Here is an 18,529-nt window from a genome sequence, read left to right as displayed (position 1 = left end):
GAAGCAACGGTAGAGTTGCTGCGGGTTCAATCCTGACTATGGGTGCTTGTCTGTACAGAGTTCGTACATCCTCCCCGTGACCTACGTGGGTTTTCTCTGGGATCTCTGGTTTGCTCCCACTTTCCAAAAACGTGCAGGTTTGTAGGTTAATTGGCTTGGTGCAAATGTAAATTGTCCCTAGTGTAGGATGGTGTCAATGTGGTCGACGTGGACACGGTGGGCTTAAGGTCCTGCTTCTGCGCTGTATGTCTTCACTAAACTATGTTTGCACAATAAGTCTCCATTGATGTACAGTTCAAATAAGCTTTTACCCACCCCCTCAACTTCCCAGATTTTCTTCAAAACTATGTAACATGATTTTTTACATCAGTTGAGGGGAGCAGCTGTTTCAGCTGAAAGACAACACTTCTGACAATGCAGCTGCCTTTAACTCCTGGTCTGGAGGGTTAGCCCCGATTTTCGCTCTGAGCTGGGACTAATTATTGCAAGTGTTGGTGACGCTAAGGGTTGCAGAGTCTCTGTGGAGGAAGAAAGGCAATCAGAAGAAAAGAAAACTAAAGGAAACTGTGATGTATGTAGCCTAAGAGTATATTTAATGTTTGAGTGCACCATGAGGTATGACTTTGATACCTGTACTTTGATACATGGTTGTACCAGCCACTATTATTTGGTTGAGAGTTACTGCCTTCAGTAAGGGACATTCCGTTGATATCTGTGTCTGTGACTTTGCTTCAAGAGCCTGCATTGGCAGTGAGCCTGGGATTTTGATGGTTGAGGAAGCACTGGGACGATGAGGCATTGAAAAAGAGGCTGAGAGTTGGGGGTCTTTTCTTAAAATGATGATAATAGTAGGCAGATTTTATAGCAGGTATTTGTTGAGCTTGATAGAAGCAAGCTGATCCAACCATTGGGCCTTTACAAGAGTAGAAATATTTCTGTGGGGAAATAATATTGTCAGAGAAATATGATAAACAAGTGTGAATGGAGAAGTATTTTGCTTATGGTGCAAAGACTGGAGACACGGTGATGATGATTTAACGAGCGGCACCGACTACAGATGACGTTGCGCACGAGAACATCATTTATTAAGGAATCAGCAGATAATTGATACTTTAGCAAGCTGAATGAGTGTAGCAGGGTGTGGATGCCTAAATCTGAACTCCTAAGAAGTAGAAACAAGGAACTGCCGATACTGGTTTACCAAAAAAAAGATACAAAGTGATGGAGTAACTAAGCTGGTCAGGTAGCATCACTGGAGAACATAGATAGGTGACGCTTTAGTTCGGGCCACTTCTTCAGACTCTTTTGTTAAAAAAAAGTACACAAAGGATTGGTCCCTATATCTATCTGCCACATCAGATTAAATCAACCCTAAAGTTATTTTTGACTAAATGAATAAAAAGCTGCAGCAATGTAATAAAGGTAATATTTTCCTTGGCACAGAAAATAGACAGCAATATGAAAGTGTACATTGTGCTGCTGAAACAGGGAGTCCGGGAGTCAAAGTGAATAAAATTGTTGGAGACCTATCCAGGAAAAAGTGGTGGCTGTGTTAGATGCGAGATTGGAATTTGTTTCTACTTTGGGATTCATCAGTACTGAATGTGGTCACTCGGTTGAGTCACTTTCAAAATTTGGTACCTTAAAGGGACCCTCTGACACTGGAGTGAAGAACAATAAAAGGCCTGCAAGCCATGCAGAACTAAAACTTAGTATTAAATGCTTCCTGATGCATTTTGATTTGTGGAATGCATTCTGGCTCTCATGTGTTCTCTTTGGGAATTAAGTGGTGCATCCATTATTGATGTTATGGAGAGAACGGCACAAGCTGCTGACTGTGAATGCTTCTCAAAACTTATCAAGCCCCAATGATGAGCAATATCCGCAAGCTGAAAAGAAATGCTCTGGCCATCACTTCCAACTGCTTTAAATGCTGGGCAGGCATTTCATTCGGGTGATATGCACAAAATGCTGGAGTAACTCAGAGGGTCAGACAGCATCTCTGGACAAAAGGATTGGGCGATGTTTCGGGTCAAGACGTCTCAACCCTACACATTTCATTCTGATCACAGGTCATAAGCTGGTTTCAATTCTTGAACCAAGATAAGTCATCCTGACAAAGGTGGCAACCACACTACTTTAGTAGCTATTGCACATTGACGCACGGAGTCTCTTGCCCAGAGTAGAGGAATCGAGGACCAGAGGACATAGGTTTAAGGTGAAGGGGAAGAGATTTAATGGGAACCCGAGGGGTAGGTTTTTCACACAAAGGCTGGTGGACGTATGTAATGAACTGCCAGAGTAGGTGGTTGCGGCAGGGTCTATTGCAACATTTAAAGAACATTTAGGTAAATAGATAGGACAGGTTTAGAGGGATATAGGCCAAATGCAGGCAGGTGGGACTAGTATAGATGGGGCATGTTACTGGTGTGGGCAAGTTGGGCCGAAGGCTTGTTTCCACACTCTATGACTCCAAGCAAATTACTGCTATCAAAATGATATATTTGTTTGATTCTGAGTTAATCATTTTATGTTTATCTGCACAGCAGATCATTATATTGCTCAATGCTTTGGTTATTTTTTGTGAAACTTTAGATAACATGAAAATTGTTCGTGACCTCAGACCCATGATATAATTCTACACAAAATTCTTGTTTTAGTAATTGAGTGCTGTCTACAGCTTTGAGGGAAATGGATGGGAAGAATTATTGGCACATTAAACCTGACAATACAAAAGCTAACTTAGTACGTACACTGTCGAAGGTCTAGAATTACAGAGCCTCCCTGCTTTTAATCTCCTTTCTGTTCACTCCACTAAGTCCAATAAATCTTCCAATTCACTTGTATTACTGTCAGGTTAAAGCTAAGATTAATAAAACAGAATAAAAAAAGTTTAAAACTTCAAACCCTTTGAAAATGTATAAAAACAGGTTAATAAAGGATAAGTTTAGCAGAGCCTAGTTATTTTGTTAATTCTATACGCAGGGTTCCCGTTAAAACAAAGACATTTTGAAAGTAATAATAATTCAATACAAATATTTTACTAAGCTATATATCATTTAACTGGACTGAGTGTACTGAGAAAATCACCTGCCAATGTTAATCATATTTTTTACTTTTGTAGAAACCAGACTTTGCAGATGGTCTTTGCTACAAGAACATATTGCATCAGTTGGATAAATACAGACTGAAGGAAGTACAGGAGGTACAGTATCTGCAGTTTAATCTAATTTTATCCCTGATTATTTTATTTGTATTGATTTTTACATTTGGTACTGACGTCACAGTTCCATGCTGTGTTGTTCAAAATATTCTGGGATAATTCCCATATAAATGCAAATGTATTTTGATTTAAATTAATCTCTTGTCCACGAGTCATCAAATTGGGAATTCTTTTTAAGGTTACTTTCAGTTTTTGGAAGTTTATTGTTTTACGTAGATGAGTGGGGCCGTATCTGCCTGGCTTCGTAATACATCAACTTGTTCACAGGAACCATCAACTTGCTTTCTGATCATCTTGCACTAATGTCTTGTTTTTTTGCAGTCTTTCTTATCACCGTCTTGTAGAATTTATGTTTTTGTGTGTTTGTCTAAGTCTGTGTACCTGTGATACTGCAGCAAGCAAGATTTTAGTTGAACGTGTACTTATGTATATGACAATACACTTGACATGACTTGCCCTGAGGGCAGATGTACAATTTGGATAACAAGAGGAATTCTCTCAAAAGCTATGACAAAGGACAAAAGACAAAGGACATTTATTGTCACATACACCAATTGGTGCAGTGCAATTTGAGTTACCATGCAGCACACAAATAAGATAAACACAACATTATAGAATTTGACATAAAACATAAAAACATCCCCCCAGAGCAGAATCAAAGTTTCCCACTGTGAGGGAAGGCAACAAAGTTCAGTCCTCTTCCTCATGTTCACCTGTGGTCAAGGCCTATTGAGGCCTCCGCAGTCGCCGCAACGGCGGCCCGATGTTTCAAGCCCTCAAACGGAAGAACACTCTCAGCGGCTTGGAGTTTCCGAATCGGTCGTTTCCCACTGGAGACCGCGGGTCCCGAAGTCCACAGGCCAAGCTGGGCGGAGATTCAACGCTGGCGACCCCGGCAAGGATCCCAGGCTCCACAATGCAAGAGTCTGTGCCGCCCGCGGCTGGAAGCTCCGCGGACCACAACTCCACGGTGTTAAAGTCGGTAGTCCCAGCACTCCGAAGCTCCAACATGGCGATCCCGGTAAGGCACCGTCCGCTCCGCGATGGTACTTCAGTGCTGCGCCGTTGCTGGAGCTGAAGCTCTGGCCGGTCTCCGGCAGGAAAGGCCGCATCAATCCAGATGGTAGGCCAGGAGGAGGGGGCAAAGATGTAGCCCAGAGGAAAGACGCATCCTTAAGCAGGTAATGACTGCGAAAAACAGTTTCCCCCTTCCCCCCGCCCCCCACATAAAAAAGGCTAAAACACCTCCAAAACAAAAACTTTAGAAAGACTAAAAATAAAAAAGGATGAAAGGACGAACAGCTGCTGGCGAGGCTGCCACACTCAATGGCACCACCACTTGTTTAAATAGCCGATACTAGCAATGCTTAGCCCCTTAGTCATCACTTGTAAATGGAGAAACGATAATGATTCATGAGAACTGGAACAAAATAAGCATGGTCCTTGAAGCAAGAGCAAAGATAGGAAAGGGGAAGGGGAAAGAACAAGAAGGCAGTTCCATGATATGCATCAGATTGAAATATGATGTGACACAAAGCAAAATATGTGACAATGGCAAGTCAAGAGGATGTTGCCAGGACTGGAGGGTCTGAGCTATAGGCAGAGGTTGAGTAGGCTGGGACTCTATTCCTTAGAGCGCTGGTGGATGGGTGATCTTATAGATGTGTATAAGATCATGAGAGGAATAGATCGGTTAGATGCACAGAGTCTCTTGTCCAGAGTAGGTGAATCGAGGATCAGAGGACATAGGTTTAAGGTGAAGGGGAAAAAGATTTAAAAGGGATCTGAGGGGTAACTTTTTCACTCAATTGGTGGTGGGTGTATGGAACAAGCCGCCAGAGGAGATAGTTGAGGCAAGGACTCTCCCAACATTTAAGAAACATTTAGACAGATACATGGATAGGACAAGTTTGGAGAGATATAGACCAAATGCTAGCAGGTGGAACTAGTGTAGATGGGACATGTGTGGGCAAGTTGAGCTGAAGGGCCTGTTTTCACACTGTATCACTCTATGACTCTAAGAAGAAAGGTGGAGAGGTGATGAAAATAAGAAAGCCTGCATCATTATGAGCAGCTGCTGTCTGAATAAACGGGAGCAATCGTAATGATCTGAAATGATTGGACTTTATGTTGATTCCAGAATGCTGTCAATTAACTTTTTTTAATTGTTGCTGCATGCAGATATCTGTCAGTTTTCATGTGCCTTTGGTGGAAGTGTGCAATGCTTAGGTTTGACATATGCTGATGAGAGAATGAATAGTTTTAAAGGAAAGGGAAAGCTAAATATAATGCCAACTAACATCACAACATGAAGTATAAACAAGCACAAAAGGACACAGTGTTGGTGTAACTCAGCGGGTGAGGCAGCATCTGTGGAGAACATGAGCATGCACGTTTCACTGTGAAGAGGGGTCTTGACCCAAAACATCAGCATTCGATGTTCTCCAGAGATGCTGCCTGACCCGCTGACTTACTTTCTCCGCTCAGTTCGCACTAACTAACCTAATCTCCCGATGGCTCAGCACTTCAACTACCCATTCCAAATCTGACCTTTCTGTCCTGGGCCTCCTCCTCTGCCAGAGTGAGGCCTAGCGTAAATTGGTGGAACAGCACCTCATATTTCGCTTGGGTAGTTTACACCCCAGCGGTATGAACATTGACTTCCCTAATTTCAGATAGTCCTTGTTTTCCCCATCCTTCCCCTCCACCTTCCCAGCTCTCCCACAAGCCTACTGTCTCCGCCTCTTCCTTTCTTTTTTCTGTCTCCCCTCACCCGACATCAGTCTGAAGAAAGGTCTCGACCCAAACCAGCATCTGCAGTTCTTTCTTAAACGCTGACTTACTTCAGCACTTTGTGTCCTTTCATCACAACGTGAAAAATAATTGAAGTGGCGGTGAAATGAAAAAGACGTAATAGGATCAAGTAATAATAGAATCCATTATAAATTATAAATTATTAAATTATTAATGGGAAACAGATGCTCTAAATGCAACAATGTTAAAAGGCATATCATTAATGACCTGCTAGTTTAATTTCTCAGTTTCTAAGAGCTGAGCAAGGTCAGATTCTATCCATTGTTCTGGTCTAAATGGTCATTGAGTTGCCCTTCGGCCCAACTCAACTGTTCTGACTAAGTTGCTCATCTGTGCTAGTCCTATTTGCTGCCGTTTGACCCATTTCCCTCCAAAGCTTTCCTATTCATGTTTCTGTCCAAACATCCAGCAAATGTTACTATTGTATCTGCCTTGGGTGGCACAGTGGTGCAGTGGTCAAGTTGCTATCTGACAGCGCCAGAGACCCGGTTAGATCCTGACTATGAGTGCTATCTGTATGGAATTTGTACGTTCTCTCTGTGACCTCGTGGGTTTTCTCCAGCTGCTCTGGTTTCCTCCCACATTCCAAAGAAGTGGAGTTTTGTAGGTTAATTGGTTTCTGTAAATTGTCGCTAGTGTGTGAGGTTAAAAACAGTGTATGGGTGATCGGTGGGCAGCGTGAACTCCATGGGCCAAAGGCCCTGCTTCCACATGACATTGTATCTCTAAACTAAACTAAGCCTTAACTATTTCCTCTTGCAGCTCCTGTTCCTATATGTACTGTCCTATGTATGGAAAAAGTTGCCCCCTCAGGTTCCAATTAAACCTTTACATTCTCACCGTAAAATCGTATTAACCTGGAGTTAATACTGTGGCCAGTACCTATCACAGGGGCACCATCCAAAGTTGTGTCACAGGTAGATGATCCAAGAATGGGATGCTGTTTCCAGGGTACTCATGCCAGGAGGAGAAGCAAAAAAAACACATCTACTACGGTTCTTAAAAAGACTCCAGTATATCACCTAATATAAGGCTGTTTGTCATTTCTAAACATTCAAGCCCTATTGTTTTCCAGCGCAGATTGTCCATGCTGTGTTAATTGTGGCTACTATCAACTTACATTGAGATCTGGATGTTAACAGAGAACTGTTTCCTATTTGCTTCAGTGAACAGAGTGACCTCTTTGTCCAGTCACCTTCACGTTTGCCTGAAGCTCTTTGACAAATGTTTGCAGCTGTCACACACTCTTTAGCCTTGCCAATTTCTGTTTCTAAGAATTTGCTTTGATGATTTCAAATTTTTCTTTACCCCGAAGTTGTCAAGTCTTTTCCTCTGAGATTCCTGTAAGGAGCAGCTGTGTTCCAGTTTCATATTCCTGTAGTTTAAATTTCACGTTCAATTTCTTGAGGCAGACTTGCTGACTACAGGAACAGTTTCACCTCACCAGCTGCTTCGCCTTTGAAAGCGACCCGAGGATTTGCCCATCAGCTAAATGCACAGTATAATCAAGCATAATTAGTTATACACTGAAGCTGAAGGAATTGCTAACCTACATGCCAATCTAGATAATAGAAAATAGACAATAGATGCAGGAGTAGGCCATTCGGCCCTTCGAACCAGCACCGCCATTCATTGTGATCATGGCTGATCATTCCCAATTAGTACCCCGTTCCTGCCTTCTCCCCATATCCTCATGACTCCGCTATATTTAAGAGCCCTACTTAGCTCTCTCTTGAAAGTATCCAGAGAACCGACCTCCACCGCCCTCTGAGGCAGAGAATTCCACAGACTGACAACTCTCTGTGAGAAAAAGTGTTTCCTTGTCTCCGTTCTAAATGGCTTACCCCTTAGTCTTAAAATGTGGTCCCTGATTCTGGACTCACCCAACATCGGGAACATGTTTCCTGCCTCTAGCGTGTCCAAACCCTTAATAATCTTATATGTTTCAATAAGATCCCTCTCATCCTTCTAAACTCCAGAGTATACAAGCCCAGCCGCTCCATTCTCTCAGCATATGACAGTCCCAACATCCCGGGAATCAACTTTGTAAACCCACGCTGCACACCTTCAATAGCAAGAATATCCTTCCTCAAATTAGGGAACCAAAACTGCACACAATATTCCAGGTGTGGTCTCACTAGGGCCATATACAACTGTAGAAGGACCTCTTTGCTCCTATACTCGGCTTCTCTTGTTATAAAGTCCAACATGCCATTTGCTTTCTTCACTGCCTGCTGTACTTGCATGCTTACTTTAATTGACTGATGAACAAGGACCCCCCAGATCCCGTCTTCAAACAGACTGACAGTGCTCAAAGAAAAGCTGACACAAGCCCAAATAAGCTAACATTCCATGATTTTTTTTTTCCAAAATAAGGATGGCACAGTGGTGCAGTGGTAGAGTTGCTGCAATATAGCGCCAGAGACCCAGGTTCGATCCTGACTCTGGGTGCTATCTGTACGGAGTTTGTACATTCTCCCTGTGATTGCCTGGGTTTCCCTCGGGTATTTCCACAATTCAAAGACGTACAGATTTGTAAGTTAATTGGCTTTGTAAGTTAATTAATTAAAGACTGCAAATGATCCCTAGTGTCGAGGATAGTGCTAGTGTATGAGGAGCCGCTAGTTGGTGCGGACTCAATGGGACTAAGGGTCTATTTCCTCGCTGTCACTCTAAACTAAACTAAACCTTATTTATAATAAAAAAAAGTATACAGGCATTCCTGACTTAAGGGTTACATTCCGTGAACCCTTACATGTCAGATTTTACGTTGAAGACTGGATCTGGGGGGTCCTTGTTCATCAGTCAATGAAAGTAAGCATGCAAGTAAAGCAGGCAGTGAAGAAAGCGAATGGCATGTTGGCCTTTATAACAAGAGAAGTCGGAATCACTGACTGGCCGTTCAAGTGTTCTGAACTTTGCGGAGGTTTATAGTTTAAAGAATTGCCTTAATGGTGATCTCACTGGGATTCTGAGAGATACACTCGTGCCTTGAGTTGTCTAGAGAGTAAAGCGGCAATACTGAGGACCTGTTACTTTCTGCAAAATAACATTAGCAACATGTCCATACTTGGCCTGTTCTTCCTACAAGGATGGGATGTTCACTGTCAGGAAGTGAGTCACCCACCACAGGACACCCAGACTCTGACCTGGTCTTGCAGTCACATTATTTATGTGGCTGGTCCATTTGAGGCCCTGAATAATGGGGACCCTGTAATGCTGGTGGTGAGACCTTAGTGATGGTTCTGTATCTCCCTTGTTAGAGATGGACATTGTCTGGCACAAATGTTACTTCCGACTTATCGGGCTCTGTCTTAATATTGTCCAGGACTTGGTGCAAGCAAGTTCTCTGAGGTATATTAAGATATAATTTATTTTTGCAAAATCTCTTTTTGTTTAAACAATGTTTAAATTGCGTTCACCTCCACAGGAAAAGAAGGCCAAGGATTCAGGGAAAAGAATGGATGTTATCCAGAAGCCTTTCTCCAGAAAGGCAGAGAAAAGTTTTGGAATTTCAAAATTCCAAAATTCCAAATTTCTTGCTCCAGTGAACCCCGGTAATGTTGATCAGACAGACAGAAAGGTCTCCAAAACTGAAAGAGGTAAGCCCAATGTAGTGCGATACACAGGAAATGTGGAAGAAACACTCTTTAAGTGAGGCAGTGTCCATGGAGGAGATAGAATTACCTCAAAAATTCATGTTCAATTTTCAGCGCTGAGTGAGCAATTTAATAACAATTCAGTACAAAAAAATGAACATGAATTTGTCTACGAAATTTTCTGTCCACAGAAGTACACAGAACATAGAACAATAAACGAGTTTGGTATCTCGATATACGCAAGGAATCATGGGATTCATGTCAAAGGTCATTCGGGATTAAAAATAAGCGAAAACAGCGCTGTATAAACTCCGGATAAATTGAAACTATTCTACCAAGGAATTAATCTAGAATTCTGTCAACTTAATAGCTTCCTTTCTTGTTCTGCTGTTCACACACTACTTGCACAGTCCCAGTTCTAGTTCAGTTCATTCATGTACAATTATGAGATATTGAAAAAGTTAAATAATTTATTATTTTCATTTAATCCTTAATGTGTTTGCTACTGGAATAAAAAAATATTACTTCTGTTTGAAACATTTTTTAATCTTTATTCATAATTTATGTGTAAAAATATATTTAATCTGAGGAAGAAAGCAACTGTATCAGTGTGATGTGGGCTGATGCTTTACTGACAGGCGGTGGGAATGTACCGTTAAGGCAAAGATTCATCTCTGAGGAAAACTGAGTACAGGGTTGGCCCTGTGAAGGAGCCGCCAATCCGATATAAGGCATTTCACTGCGAAATGCCTGCTCTTTAGCATTGGATAGATTGCGTGGCGGGTCTGTGCTGTTCCAAGTTTGCGGTGAGTTTCCCCCAGCCATCTCGCCCAGTGCATGTTGACCAGCACAGTTTGCCAGCCCTTGTTAGCAGAGGCTCTTTGTGCAGGTGTTACCTGATGCCCAAAGGTTTTGTGGAGGTTCTGCGTTAGGATCGGGCACGCAGCGAGCTAGCGAGAGGGCTGTCAGATCAGATCAGCCCAGGTTGCCGAATGGCCGAAGGGCAGATTTTAATGGGTCGTTATTAAACAGTTCCGTCTGTGCGGCATCGCCAGCTCTCTCTCTCTCAGATCCCCCACTCCTACTGTCGACAAAGTCTGACTGAGAAAATGATACCACTCATATTACGGGTTGGCTCCGCATTTGCCCACTCGCTAGGGCGGACGACACCTCCTTCAAAGAGAGCGAGAACTGGTCCCCTCAGTTTGGGAGCTGCGACCCACTCATGAGTGAAGCCTCTAGTTTGGCTGCGGTTCAAATGGCTGCAAATTCTCATAATTATCTCCGCCTGGTCACCCGGACCAGGCTCCCAACTGTGTGCCCTGACAGACTGGAACCAACCCCAGAGGTTAAAGTGACAGCATCTTTATTTAAGCCAACCCACCTTGAAAGTTTAACCAGCCTGTTTGAGTCCAACCTGAACCTGCATATTCTCCTTGTTTCCTTCAATCAAGGAAGGTTATTTAGATAGGAATGTAAGGATTGTCTCAAATTGGTTGACCACACAACTTGTAATTTGTGTAAATCAATATCGAATTTGAATGGCTGTGACTCAGGCTAATGCCAGGGATTTTATAATTGATATGTTTGTACCAGGCATTCTTGCGTTTTCAAGGCTGGTGCTGTATTAAGTCAATAATTTAAATAGATACAAGTCTGGATTTGTGTAGCCTGCAGGACGCTGTGGCCTACTGCTGACATATTTGATGGATACATTTATTTATAAATCTCATTGAAATGAATACGCAGGTCCGTACACACACACAGTAACTCAGCTGGCGAGAATGTTTATCTCGAATGACCCATGACCTGGGCATGCGCAGTTGTAATACCGAACTCGCTTATACAGCACAGGAACAGGTTGTTTGTCCCAAAATGTTGATGACGACTATGATGCCATTCCAAAACAATTCCATCTGTCTTCACGTGGTTTACATCCCTACATTCCTTGCCTGTTCATCTGCCTGTCTAAATCCTTCATAATCATTGCTTTTGAAAAGCTTCCATGATTTTCCTGACAGCCTGTTCCAGACACCCTGTGCAAATATTCTTCAAACTTTCCTTTAAACTTTCCCTCTTACACTTTAAACCTATGACCTCTAGCATTTTACATTTCCACGTTTGGAAATAGACTCAGACCATCCAAGTCTATGCCTCTGATAATTTATATACTTCTACGAGGTTGCCCATCAGCCTTTGACACTCCAAAGATACCAATTCAAGTTCAAGCCTCTCCTTATAGCAAGTACACTCTAAGCCAGTCAACATCCTGGTGAACCTCTTCTGCTCCCTCTCCAAAGCCTCCACATCCTTCCTATAACACGGCAACATAAATACACACTATATTCCAAATATGAACAAATCAACGTTTTATAAAACTGCAACATGACTTTCTGACTTTTATACTCAACACCTCGACAGATGAAGTCAAGTATGGAGTACGTCTTCTTTACCACTATCTACCTGTGTTGCCACTTTCGAGCTATGCAGAGTCATATATTGCGTGGAAACAGGCCCTTCGGCCCAACTTGCTCACACCGACCATCTAAACTAGTCATACCTGCCTGCGTTTGGCCCATATCCTTTTTAACACTTCCTGTCCATGTACCTGTCTAAATGTTTCTTTATTGTTGCGATAGTAACTGCCTCAACTGCCTCCTCCGGCAGCTCGTTCCATAAACCCACCCCGCTTTGTTTCAAAATGTTGCTCCCTCAATTTCCTGTTCAATCTTTTCCTCCTACCCTAAACCTGCCCTCTGGTTATTAATTCCCCTATTCCGGGAAAGAGACTCTGCAATCTATTCCTCACATGATTTTGTACTTGCAGCCCAAGATCCCTCTGCATTGAAGGGCCCTGCTATTTGCAGAAAACTTTCCTCTTGCATTTGGCCTCCCAAGAGGCAACTCCTCACATTTGACTGGATTATATTTCATCTGTCATTTCACTGCTCATATTTCCAATTGGCCTCCCAAGAGGCAACTCCTCACATTTGACTGGATTATATTTCATCTGTCATTTCACTGCTCATATTTCCAATTGGTCCATATCCTGCTGAAATAAATCTCTTCCCCCAATGTATACGCTTTCTTTAGAACCTCATTGCTCACTCATGTATAAGCTTAGACTTTATTATTTAAAGTATCTTTCCAACATCGTCAAACTGATTTAATTCAATGAAATTGCATAACACTGGAACTATATGTTTTTTAGCAGAGATCCTTCAACAGGACTAGTCGAGCCCTTCTTCCTGAAACAATATCCTCTCTTTACAGATGTCCAACATTTCCAAATTGCTTTCTGTCAATGTTTTCTCTAAGACAGTGGACAAGAAATGTTTTCTCTAAATGTTGGCAATTGCGGTTGTAAATTACATCAACCTGCTATCCATAAATTATCCTATTCCCTTTCAATCATCAAATTTTTCACTGCTCCTATAAATTTTAGATATTCAACATCTGTATTAAAGCCAGAATTCACTTTCTGTTTTTAATTTGTGTTCCATATCATAACTGTGCTCTGCAAAAATCCAGCTAGCTGGAAAATCATGATGAAATCTCTTAAAGTAATTAATCAAACTACCAAAATTGACGAGTAACTCAGCGGGTCGGGCAACATCTCTGGATAGAAGGAATGGGTGATGTTTTAGGTCGAGATCTGTCTGAAGAAGGGTCTCGACTCTAAACGTCACCCATTCCTTCTCTCCAGAGATGCTGCCTTTCCCGCTGTTACTCCACCATTTTGTGTCTAACTTCAGTGTAAACCAGCATCTGCAGTTCCTTCCTACACATACCGAAAATTACAAAAGAAGGGTTTCGGCCCGAAACGTTGCCTATCTCCTTCGCTCCATAGATGCTGCTGCACCCACTGAGTTTCTCCAGCATTTTTGAGTACCTCCGAAAATTACAATAATTTCCCACAGTGCTGCAGAGACCTGAGCTCCACGGATGGTGAAAGAGTTAGAAAGTGGGGTGAAGCAGGGGAGGTGTTCATATGATAGATGTTAACTTAATCATTCAAATGATCGATATTAACTTAATAATTCAAAGGAGAATGAAGCTGATTATTGGAGGTACAGAGAGCATGTGGAAAAGGAAATTAGCGCAGCAAACGTAATGTATGAAAATAGAATGATCAACATTACGTTAAATCGATAGACCTTCTATAACTGATAATAGTAAAAGAGTTGTCAGAGATAAAGGGGATAGTTAGGGAAAATGAAGATCTATGGGTGGACACAAAGATATGTGGTAAGTACCACCGGATGGCGCCGGCAATGGCTGCCTCGCCTCGTCCTTTGTTCTGTTTTGGTATTTTAAGCATGTGTTAAAGAGTATGTTTTAATGTTTTCTGGTTTGTTTTATGTGGGGGGGGGTCGGGGGAAGCTTTTTTTCAATCTCTTACCTTGCCAGAGATGCAATGTTGTTTTCCGGATCGTATCTCCGGTCGCTCTGCGGCCTTACATCATGGAGCTGGAGGCCTTGCTCGAGACTGACTTTGAGCACCACCCCGGGTCCGTAGACTTTCCATCGGAGCTTGCGACCTCATGCCTGGGATCAACGCTCCAATGTGGCCTGCGGATTTCAACATCGAGGAGCTCGCGTTCTCGGGTAGAAACTGATGTCGGGAAGCTCCAAGCCGCAGGAGGTACGACCAGCCCCGACTCGGGAGTCTGATCGCCCGGCGCGCGGAGCTGAGAACCCCCGATGCGGGAGCTTGATCGCCTGATGCGGGGGGCTCGACTGCTGGTTGCGGGAGCCAAGATCGCCCTGACAACGGAGGGTTTGAGTGCCCCGACAGCGGGAGAACAAAGAAGGGAAGAAGATTGAACTTTTTTTGCCTTCCATCACAGTGAGAAATGTTGAGGAGTCGCTGTGGTGGATGTTCATGTTCAAAATGTATTTGGGTGTCTTGTTGCTCTTTATTGGTATAAATGTATGACAAATCTGAATACCTTAATTGGTACATGTGACGATAAACAAACATTGAACCTTGAATATATTCTTTACATTGTTATTTATTAAGGAGAAGGATTTTCCCAGAGAAATAAAGGGCCTGTCCCACTTAGGCGACTTTTCAGCGGACTGCCTGCGACCTTCAAACTCGAGGCGCCAGAGTGGAGCACGAACTGGAACACGCGCATCGTCAGAGCGGAACACTCATGCACGCACACGCACGCACACGCACATGCACACACACACGCACAGACAGGGAAAGTGGGGGAGCGCTGTCTGAAATTCACACGGCGCAAAGCCAAGATGATACAGACACACACCGCTATGAACAGGAAGGTTAAAGACGGCTTGCACAGTGTACGATAAGCCCTTTAAAGAGGAGGGGGGAGGGGAGGGGGGGGGGGGGGGGGGAACGAGGAGTGGAGACACTTTTAAGAAGACATCCAACTTTTAATAAGCCAGAGATACACGGTTGTGAAGTTCGGTGGGCATTTAACATTACCAGTCGGTTTTCCTTGGTTCTGAAAACTCATGCTTACGTTTTTTTTCCCCCAATGAGCCAATGAAAATGCCCGGTCAGCAGAGGAGATTAACTAAAACTACCTACGGCTACCTCGACTACCCATAACTACATGGCGACCCCACTGCCACTGCACCCACGACTACAGGATTATCGATTTTTTCCATGGTGACCAATTTTTGGTCGCAGAAAATGTTTCAACATGTTGAAAAATTTGCTGCGACCATACGGAGGCCGCGACTAATTCCCAGAAAGCAGGAACTCCTCTCGACCATGAAGGAGACTCAGCAGAGTCCACCAGCGAACATGTGGCAACTATGTGGCGATTATGAGGCGAGCGCAGAGTCTCCTGCACTCGCCTAAAAAGTCGCCTAAACACGTGGCCTTAACACATGTGATGGTTATAAATGGAGAGTAGAAACAAGGAACTGCAGCTGCTGGTTTAAAAAAAAGTGCTGGAGTAACTCAGTGGTTCAGGCAGCATCTCTGAAGATCAAGGATAGGTGACATTTTGGGTCAGGACCTCAGACTAATTGTCAAACTCAACCAGTCTGAAGAAGGGTTCTGACCTGAAACATCACCTATCCATTTTCTCCAGAGATGCTGCCTGACCCGTTGAATTACTCCAGCACTTTGTGTCTATCTTTGGCATAAACCAGCATCTGCAGATTATTTTGATTATATAAGATTTTTTGTCGTGTGTTAAGCATCTGCAAAATTGCTGAGAGAATTTATTTATTGAAATGTTGGCAATCTGAAGCTTCAAATACTGTTTTGATGTTTTGCCTGCAGGGTTGTCGCTGGAACCTTGCCGTCCTGTTGCATCCATTCCAGTCGGTGGAGCCAGAGCCAGCAAGAATGGCTACATCAAGTCACCTTCCTTGGAAGGTGAATACTTGGAAATGCACCGTACCCACCCAAGGACCCCTCTGCCTCTCAGGCAGCACGAGTCTCCGCCCCTGGGCTTGGTGAGGTCAAAAAGAAGAACAAAAGGTATATTTCCCATCGTCAGCAATGGGCACCCACCTGGCATGGGACAAGATCAAATAGAGCTGGCTCCTCGGCAGAGAGGCTTGGTATCTGCAGGAATTTTCTCTTCCGCAGCCAACGAAGAACACGAGTGCTTGCGTCCCATGAAACTTCCGAGCTACCCCGCCCACACCGTTCCAACGTATGACGGGAAGAAAGATCTTTTAAGGCCCCAGACGTCACCTCTTGGCCCATTGGATTCGCCGAACTCAAAATCTCATGAGCTGGCCAATCCTTGTCTGGTCAAAAGCAGGGGCAAGTTTCCAATGATGGGCATTGGGCAGATGTTGAGAAAGCGGAACCAAACCTTACAGTCACGCACAGAAGGACCCACAGACGTGAATGGTCACGAGACACCAAAACCAACTATTATACAGGAGATATTCTATACTGCCAGCAATCTACAACCCCAGTGTACTCTTCATTCTTGAGCCATAGACTGAGACATGATTTATCTCTGGGATGCATGCACAATGTTTGTGAAATTGCTCATTCAATACACTATATATATATTATATGATTTTTTTTTCTCTATATGATTTTTTTTTCTATGATATTTTTACGTAAATTCTCTCAGGATCTCATAAAAAATAATTAATCTGATTTTATCATGCTGAACTAATTTGGTTCTTTAAGCCACAAAACCATGAAATTGTGTCATTTAAAATAACACAAAGCTGATCCATTCCCTGTACAATAACCTTGGTCCGTTGAATATTAAAAAGAACAGGGAAAGCACCTCTGAAGAGGCTTTGTTAATCATTTTCACTTGATGATTTTGAATGGCCCTTCGGCCCACCCAGTCCCCACCGGGAATCGATCACCAGTTCACACTAGTTCCATGTTATCCCACTTTCCCATCCACTCCCTGCGCATTAAGGGCAATTATACAGGGACCAATTAACCTAAAAACACATGCATGTCTTTGAGATGTGGGAGGAAACCCAGAGAACCTGGAGGAAACCCATGCATTCACAGTGCAACGTGAACTGATTGTGTGGAGAACATGCAAACTCCACACAAACAGCATCTGAGGTCAGAGTTGAACCCTCGTGCTGTGAGTCGGTGGCTCTACCAGCTGCACCACTGTTGTTCTGATGTTCATCACTAGTTCTTCATCAAGGAACTAATTATTTATTGGCATACAATTTAATTGTTAACCATCTCAAACTTCATTATTTAACCAATTTAAATCCGAATCACATGTAACTTAATTTTCCCTAAAAGCAGCAGTAGGCTGCTGTGTATCCTCCATAATCTGCAGGGGGGCCTTGCCCCTTCACCTTGAGTGGCTTCTACTAGGGTTTGTTTTATGACATTGGCAACACTGATGACATTTAGTAGGTCTGAATAAATTAAGCTTGTGTACGGGGGAATATTAGGACCCACACGAAACTGACATGGGTCACAAAGCATCTTTTTCATGTAGGTTTTTAACAAGCCCATATATCACTTGCAAGAGTTTTATTTATCTTTCACTCCCAGACTATCTCACCCTGAAGAAGTTGCCTTCAGAAATCATTTAAGTTCTTCTAGGGAGTGCAATAAAATGTGAATTCAGTCATTGGCAATGGAATGTTCCGAAATAGCATGGACTCTGCTGCAGTGATTCATGACTCTTACTTTGCTTGTGAGGAAATATTTTGATCTTCAGATACTTTCGTTTGAAACATAAGCTTTCTTTACATGCACAGGATGTCAGGAAACATAATAAAATAGTTAGGCACCTTGGAATAGAACAGGGGTAATTATTTTCTTGTTTGAACCACGAGACCAGTTATGCAACACACTCTGAGGCTCTCTCTTACCGGCTGAACTATAAAGAATAGATCCTGTCTGTAATTATGTTTGCAATGAGTGGGTAACTCACTCTGGGAACATTACATCTGGACTAAAAGTCAAAATGTTTCTTCGGGAATGGAATTCACAATTGAAGAATGTATAGCCCTTATATCTTGCAATGCCAGCAAAGGTTCTGTCGAGAAAAGAGACTTAATAATAACCAGCAATAACATTGCAAAAATTGGAATTTAACTTCAATTCCAGAATGTGACTAGAAATAGAATCTAGATTAAATTTGAAGCCTTAACTATTTTGGATGCAACTATACAAGTTGGAAGCTGTAGGAAGGGACTGCAGATGCCGGTTTAAACTGAAGAAAGACACATGAAGCTGCAGCTGAGTTACTCCAGCTTTTTGTGTCTATAAAACTATATGTTCACTGACTGATAGTTTTGAAAATTTGAGTGAGGTGTTTATTCCCACAAGAAAGGTCAAAATGACCTTCCACTGTTTGTTTCTACTCAAGGATAGAGTTAGTCCATAACCATCAATATTTTCAAGAATAGTTCCATTAAAATTAAGACACAATGACTAAATTGCTCAATTGTA

The 18,529-nt window shown here is 42.7% G+C and overlaps 1 protein-coding gene across 1 annotated transcript in view; it reads left to right on the top strand.

Annotated features, from left to right (window-relative positions):
- Positions 1-16,874, top strand: part of hunk (hormonally up-regulated Neu-associated kinase) — a 50,154-nt gene extending 33,280 nt beyond the window's left edge. The window contains exons 8-10 of the mRNA XM_055645061.1: positions 3,125-3,205; positions 9,468-9,639; positions 15,902-16,874. Coding sequence (XP_055501036.1) covers positions 3,125-3,205; positions 9,468-9,639; positions 15,902-16,569 — 921 coding nt within the window. The 3' untranslated portion in view covers positions 16,570-16,874. The remainder of the gene's footprint in view (positions 1-3,124; positions 3,206-9,467; positions 9,640-15,901) is intronic.
- Positions 16,875-18,529: the final 1,655 nt, after the last annotated feature.

The sequence above is a fragment of the Leucoraja erinacea genome, chromosome 13 (genome assembly GCF_028641065.1).
Source record: "Leucoraja erinacea ecotype New England chromosome 13, Leri_hhj_1, whole genome shotgun sequence".
Taxonomy (NCBI): domain Eukaryota; kingdom Metazoa; phylum Chordata; class Chondrichthyes; order Rajiformes; family Rajidae; genus Leucoraja; species Leucoraja erinaceus.
Note: the sequence above shows the minus strand (reverse complement) of the source record. Positions and strands in the feature narration are given on the sequence as shown.